Source organism: Hibiscus syriacus, unplaced genomic scaffold (assembly GCF_006381635.1).
Source record: "Hibiscus syriacus cultivar Baekdansim isolate YM2019G1 unplaced genomic scaffold, ASM638163v2 tig00110450_pilon, whole genome shotgun sequence".
NCBI lineage: Eukaryota > Viridiplantae > Streptophyta > Magnoliopsida > Malvales > Malvaceae > Hibiscus > Hibiscus syriacus.
Window position 1 is genome coordinate 9,387,222 of NW_024062743.1, and position 7,277 is coordinate 9,394,498.

General features: G+C 37.1%; 1 protein-coding gene across 2 annotated transcripts; it reads left to right on the plus strand.

The window, feature by feature from the left end:
• The first annotated feature begins 677 nt into the window (after positions 1-677).
• Positions 678-7,277, plus strand: LOC120125957. 2 transcript variants are annotated; one of them, XR_005516415.1, is made up of 8 exons: positions 678-1,392; positions 2,664-2,765; positions 3,063-3,320; positions 3,695-3,817; positions 3,952-4,257; positions 4,707-6,560; positions 6,668-6,750; positions 6,998-7,277. XR_005516415.1 is itself a non-coding variant. In XM_039144270.1 (7 exons), exons 1-7 carry the CDS (start codon positions 1,006-1,008, stop codon positions 6,680-6,682), a joined length of 3,045 nt encoding a protein of 1,014 aa, XP_039000201.1. In that variant the 5' UTR covers positions 678-1,005; the 3' UTR covers positions 6,683-6,936. The 2 variants fall into 2 exon arrangements, 1 of the variants encoding a protein (XP_039000201.1); XM_039144270.1 differs by lacking the exon at positions 6,998-7,277 and having other exon boundaries at positions 6,668-6,936.

The following is a 7,277-nucleotide window of genomic DNA, read 5'->3' on the forward strand; positions in this document are numbered from 1 at the left end:
GCAGTCTTTTTTTTTCTCCTAGAGTCTCATTTCTCTTTATTTTAAATAAAATTAAGATTAAGTTTATAATTTGTCAAAAAAACTGGGTATGAATTTGCATAAAAAAATTGGGTATGAGTTTAAAGCAGCCAAGCAAATAATTGAATAAGGGCTCGAAAGCCTAAATCGTTTTCTATTTTTCCCACACGCCCCTCCATTATTTAAATTGGTAAACTATGTATTTAGTACTTAAACTATTAGTTTCAGTCTGTTTTAGTATCTAAACTTTTAATTTTTCAAAACTACACGTAACGTTTAGTTTTTATTTTATTTTAGTACCCGACAATAAAACTTAACGCGTTTAGTATCTAAACTATCAGTTTTTTTCCGTTTTAGTACCTAAAATTTCAATTTTTTTCAAAACTTAACATTAAATTTTGAACAGAGGTACTAAAAATTAAACAAAAACTAAAACTTTTAATGACATAATACTAAAATGTAACAAAAACTAAACTTTAAGTATGATCTTGAAATAAATTAAAAGTTTAGATACTAAAACAGACTAAAACTGATAGTTTAGATTCTAATGGCTAATTTACCCTATTTAAAGAAACCTACTGTCAAAATTTACAATTAACCCTTAACCTTCTCTGTTTCATTTTCTCCGTTCAACGTTCGCTCCTTCTCGCTCGGATATATTTCCCCGTTCCCGTCCAAACAAATCTCTAATTCTCTCTTTTCTTTTGTCGTTTCTCTTTATGGACAATTCTCAGCTCTTCCTTCACTTACAGAAAATTAGAGTTTTTTTTTTCATTTTCTTTTGTTGTAGATAATATAGTTTTAGGGTTTTATGTTTTCCCCTCATTGTACATTTTAGCTTTTGCATTTTTATGTAAGTCTTGGATTTAGATTTGTTAATGTATTGCTTCAGTTATTTTATTTGCTGATTTCATTTAGATGAAACAACGAGTCATTATCGATTTAGGGTTTTCAATTTGTTTGTACTTTGTATATTAATCAATCAATATGGATAATCCGCGTCGACCGTTTGATAGATCAAGAGGTCCCGGTTTGAAAAAACAGCGTTTAACTGAGGACCTCTGTCTGAACCCTAGCGGCCAGCCTTTTCCTCAACGGACGAACCCTGTTGGTCCGTCATCTGCTTTAAGATTCCGGCCCAATGATTTGGACACCGATGACATGAGTCCTGGCGGTGGAGCTTATGAGCCACAACCAGTTTCGCATCACCAGCAACAGCGGCAACATCAGGAGTTAGTTAGCCAGTACAAGACGGCCTTAGCTGAGCTGACTTTTAACTCGAAGCCGATTATAACTAACTTGACAATAATAGCCGGGGAGAATGTTCATGCCGCGAAGGCGATTGCCGCCACTGTCTGCGCCAACATTCTTGAGGTGAACTCAGTCCTAGCTGTTCCTTATGTCGTAAAACTTAAAAGCTTTTCCTTTTTGTTTGATATTGAATTGTAATGAGAAATGAATTACAAGTCTGCTTCTATACCGTGGGAAGAACACAAAAGAGAAAATATAAATTGGATTGTAAGTGTAAATTAGATTAATGGATTCCATATTGTTTCGATTTTATCAATGCCTGTCTTGATGTGGGTTTATTGAAATGCTTGCTAGAGTTCTCTCAAGTTCAAAATTAATATTTTCATAACAGATGATTAAATCACCGATGTTTCCAAGTGTTGGTTGTTTGTTTTTAGTGACAAGTGCAGTGTGTGAGATTGTAATGGTATGTTACTATTGCTAGTCTATGTAATTCCAATGTAGGGCCTTGTTGCATATAAATTTATTGTTTCCTTGTGTCCGTGTTAATCTCTCATGGATCTGAAATTTTCCAAGTGTCCCTATACATGTAAACATCCAATTACTGGAGTATAGAGATGATAACTTTACAGGCATGTGCTACAATGGAATATGAAGAGAGCTGGTAGTTTGTGAGACTATTGATTTCGTGGAAAATGAATCGAGTTGGATTTCGAATCTGACAAAGCTATTTATACCGTTGCAGTTTGGTTTTTTTTGAAAGCAACATAGTTGTATGCTCAACTCTTTTTCCATTTCAACTTACTTTTCTTCTTTATCCAGTGTAGCACTTACCAATTTACATGTATCATCTCTCACGAGCAATTTTTGTTATATTACTATGATGGAATTTGGATGGTGAGATGAGGAAATAGAACTAGAAATGCTAAGGCCCTGTAAGTGCTTGAGTTGAGTTTTCTGTTACTTCCTGCCCTCTTAAGCTCATGACTGGCAGACGGTAAAAATCAGCTTTCCAAGTTTACCTTTAAATGGTACCTCGGATGCGAATTGCTTGAACTTCAATGGATTTATATTCTTTGGTGGAGCTTTCTATTTCACAGACAAGGCAAAGTCAGATATCAGTGAAATGGAAGTGCAAAAATCTTCATTGCTGAGACTTTCTTCTCTCTCTCTCTCTCACACTCTCTTTTTGTTTTTGTTCATTACTAGGAAAATGTTGCTTTTGGTTCATTTTAGTTATTTTTTTTGTCTGCTTGTACTCTTCATTCCCCCCTCATCTAATTTTCTTTTCATTACAACTTTGCTGGTATTATAGATATGGCTAGTATTTTGAGGAATAATTAGTTCAATAAAGCTTTTCGAGTTTGGGTGCTGATTAAAAAATGATTTTGCAGGTTCCCAGTGACCAAAAGTTGCCATTGCTCTATCTTTTGGATAGTATTGTAAAGAATATTGGGAGGGATTACATTAAACATTTCGCTGCCAGATTACCAGAGGTTAGGTTTCATTATTTTTTTGACTCCACGGTTGCTGAATGTGGCATAAGACAATTGCTTGCAGTATGCTAATGTTTGATTCTTTATTGTTTAAAAAACTGCAGAAGACTATGTATCAATGAAAAAACTATATCCTTTAATGAATGTATTCTTCCAGTTGCAACCTTATGTGCTCAGGATCTTGAACTCTTCCAAGTGCTGAAAACTTTTTTTTATGTTACATTTGTGTTTGTATAGAATGAAGTTGATCCTCATGTTCAAGTGTATAATCCTTGCTATTTTGACTGCTGTTTTTAGGTTTTCTGCAAAGCATATAGACAAGTTGATCCTCCTGTGCATCAGAGTATGCGGCATCTTTTTGGAACATGGAAAGGAGTATTCCCTCTTCAAACTCTCCAGGTGATTCTGAAGGAACTTGAATTTGCTCCCATGATAAATGGTTCATCTTCTGGAACGACAACATCGAGGCCTGATCCACTTTCACAACGTCCAGCACATAGCATTCATGTAAACCCAAAGTATCTAGAAAAACAGCAACTTCAACAGTCTAGCAGGGTAAATTCTTTAATAATCTAGTCCTCTTTTATGGAATCTTATTTGTTCAAGTTCTATTTTAAAGATTCAGTCTAGTTTTTTTCAGTGTAGTTATGAAGCATTTATGGTGGTTGGAGGTTTGCTTGATTATAAAGCGAGCTCTTTAAATGTTTTTACTCTTGTATTTTCTTCACTTTCCTTTTTAAAGATTCATATGCAAAATGCTAAAAATCCCTCTATACCATTCCTTTCTAGTCCTTTGTGGAATCAGATCAATGTCACCATTGCCAATTCTTTTAGTTCTTCGACTTTATTAATTTTACTCTGTGCTATGTGATAGGTTTAGTGCTTGTATTATACAGGATTTTCTATTGATTTAGTTTTATGTGATGAAGGCAAAAAGTACTGTCAATGATATTACTGGGACTTTGGCCAACTTAAAGGAGGATTATGAGAGGCCAAATAGAGCAGCCATTACAGTTGGACGGCCATGTGGAGATCCTTCTGTTAAAATGAATGTATGTGAGGTGTTTTGAAGTTGGTTTTTATCTGTTTATTCCTTTTTTACTTTCTGTTTTTTTACTAGGCTGTTTGTGATAAGAATATTGTTTTTACATTTGGTAGTTACGACTATGGTTTTGATCTTCCTCAGACTTATGGTGTGGGTGTTGGAAGAGCCAGTATTACTGAGGTTATTTCCAGCCAGAGGAATGGTTTCAATATTAAACGTGGATCTGAAAATTACCCGGCGTCCAAATCTGTGAATGCTGACCCTCGTTTATTGGCAAGACAGAACATTGCTGGTAGAAGCAGTAATGTGATGCCCAGCAGCTGGAAAAACTCCGAGGAAGAAGAATTTATGTGGGAGATGCACTCTAGATTGTCTCAACATGATGCAACCAACATCTCTAATAACACAAGGAAAGATCATTGGATTCATGATGTTTCAGAAAAGTTGGTAAGCTTTCAAGATTAGGGCTTTGAATTGAATTACATAATTTTACTGATTACACTCTGAGAAATATCTTTTCTAAACTTGTAAAGATAAACTTTATGAAATTGTCTCTTATTTACTTAACAAAAAAAAATTGTCTCTGATTTAATATGTCAAAACATTTACAATATGCATGTTTATACTTCTGTTTTTTGGTACCCTATATGCATTTATACTTCTTATAGCTTGTATAAACTCAAGATTTACTGCAGTTTTCAATATGCATATGAAGATGTAAATAATGCATTGTTGAAAAGCTCTATTGTTTGGCTGAGGAACATTGTTTGGCATATATACACATAAATATATAAATGTATATGTATATATTTTTGGTTTCCTTGCATTTCTTTCTTCTGTGATTTCATTTTTTTGGGGAATATTTGTAATTTCCTGTATTTCACTTTCAATGGCAGGATTTTGAAAGTTCGCTTTGCAAAGCACAAAGTATTGATGATGTTGGGTCCAGGTTCGACCGAGAAACATCTTCCGATTCATTATCCGCTGAGAAGAAGGACAAACCTTCATATGAGTGCCGGATTTCATCTGCATGGCCATTGCAGGAGTCACATAAAACAGATGCATTGCCTGCTTTTAGTTCCAGCCATTATGACAACTATTCTGCCACTATTGGTGGGCTGCCTACTGCTGCAAGTTCTTCTCTGGCCAGGATTGAAATGCGACCCCAAATGGGTTCATCTCATCTTGGACAGCAGCGCTTTCAGTCCCTGGGAACTACATCACCATCTGAACAGTCTCCTATGCGCCAGCATTCCCCGTCACCTTCATTTCCAGCACACCGTACCCATCAAGATTTACAGAATCTGGTTGAACGACAAGCTCATTCTCTCCCTCCCTCTGATTCAAACTTATACCATTTTTCAGGAAAGTTGGATGTTGGGTCGCTTAAACACTCCCATCAGGTTTCATCTGCTTTGTCTTCTCGATCTAGCCGCCATTATCCCCTTTCACAGCCACCAAAACCAGACCATGTGCAGGCGGAATCTTCTGGTCAGACTCAGAAACCGCTTCTGTCTCAGGTCTCTGAAGTAGGTGCAGCTTCAATATTCAGAAATGCAAGAGAGCATACCAATCCACTTGCTATTGGAACTCCAGAACCATCAAGTACAAGTAGTCTATTGGCTGCTGTAATGAAGAGTGGAATCCTCTCCAATACTTCCTTTATCGGCAGCCTTCCCAATAAGATTCTTCAAGATTTGGAGCAAATGCCATCACGGCCTTCTCTTCCAAGCGAGTCTCTGCCTGCTACTTTCACCATGTCTGGTTCTGCATCTCATGATGCGATAGCAACTACAATAAATATTTCTCAGGGAAAAGCAGAACAGCTACCGCCTTCATCTCTTGTTAATAATGCCCCATTGCAAACTTCAGATGCAGAAAGCAAGGCTTCAAATCCAGTATCCAACCTTTTGAGCTCATTAGTTGCAAAAGGTTTAATATCTGCATCAAAGAAGGATGCTTTGTCTGTCCGATCTCTTCAAATTCCTACTCAAATGCAGAAGAGCCCGGAAAGGGAGAGACCAACTGAATTACCGAACAAGAGCTTGGAAACTTCTATCAGTAGCCCTTTGCCAGCTTCTTCCATTCCTAGTTCATCTGATGCTCTTCGTTCCTCCACCATGGACGAGGTATCATTTTCTGAACCTGCTACAAAAAGTTCAGTTGTCTCGCATCAGTACACCTCAATAGTAGTAGAAAACCTCATAGGACTGGAATTCAGACCTGATGTAATCAGAGAACTTCATTCATCTGTGATCAGTGGACTGTTGGATAACCTACCGTATTGTTGCAGTTTATGTGGTCTTCGACTTAAGCTTCAGGAACAGCTCAACAGACACTTAGAGTGGCATTCCATAAAAAAGGTTGAGCCAAAAGGCTCCGATAGAGCACTGAGGGGATGGTATGCACAGTCAGATGACTGGATCTCTGGAAAGCCAGGGCAATTAGTATTTGAATCCACTGGATCAGTGAACCAGTCTGAAATGACAACAGAAGAGACTGAGGTTATGGTTCCTGCAGATGAAAATCAATATGCATGCATGTTATGTGGGGAGCTATTCGAAGATTTCTTTAGCCAGGGAAGGGGTGAATGGATGTTTAAGGGAGCTGTATACTTGACTATCCCATCAAAGGATGGTGAGGGTGGAACGACTACATACGAGACTGCAGCCAAGGGTCCCATTGTGCATGCAAGTTGTATGTCAGAGAGTTCAGTTCATGACCTTGGACTGGCTGGTGATATTAAAATGGTAAGCTCCTTTGTCTTTGAACGTGTTTACCATACTTTCGAATCTCTGTTTGCATTTATTCTGCCAATGTTTTTCGTCGCCTCATCATCATTGTTACTTCTTGTCAGGAAAAGGGAGAATAATGTGCTGAGGTGATAATCAAGCTGCAAGTCTCACTTCTTGTTAGGAAAAGGAAGAACAACCCGTTAAGGTAAAAAATGGAGCCAAGGATGGTGGTTTACATTTTCCCCCCCAGAGCTTAAAGGTCTAATGAGGAATGACCCTGTGTTTGCAAATTTTGCTTGCCTTTTTATTTCTCTTTTGCCCCTGCTTTTCTAAGTTAACCACAGCATGATAGAAGTAAATATGAATACAGAATAGTTTTTGTCTTAGCTTTCTTCATTAATGCGTTTTTAGTACGATTTGGTATATTTAGTTTTTCCACTTGGCTGGAGCAGATTTGGAATTTGATAACTGAGGAAGGTACTCCCTCACCCAGGCCATGTCAAAGATATCTCATTCATGTCTCATAGAAGATAGGGATGGAGTCAAGATTGAACATCTAGATGAATTAAATTGCTCAACTTAAAAAATATAAGCGCTTGTTAAGTATTAAATTCCAAAATTTGAGGGTAGCATTGGACTAAAAATGTTTGGGGGCACATGTCTTTCCCATCTCTTCTCTATTTCTATGCAAGAGTTTTTGTTTTTGTTTTTGAATAGTTTAGGGCGATAATA

Coding starts and splice junctions, on each gene's coding strand:
- LOC120125957 (XM_039144270.1), top strand. CDS start 1,006: ATGGATAATCCGCGTCGACCGTTTGATAGATCAAGAGGTCCCGGTTTG. Junction 2,766..3,062: donor TCGCTGCCAGATTACCAGAG/GTTAGGTTTCAT, acceptor TGCTGTTTTTAG/GTTTTCTGCAAAGCATATAG. Junction 3,818..3,951: donor ATCCTTCTGTTAAAATGAAT/GTATGTGAGGTG, acceptor GATCTTCCTCAG/ACTTATGGTGTGGGTGTTGG.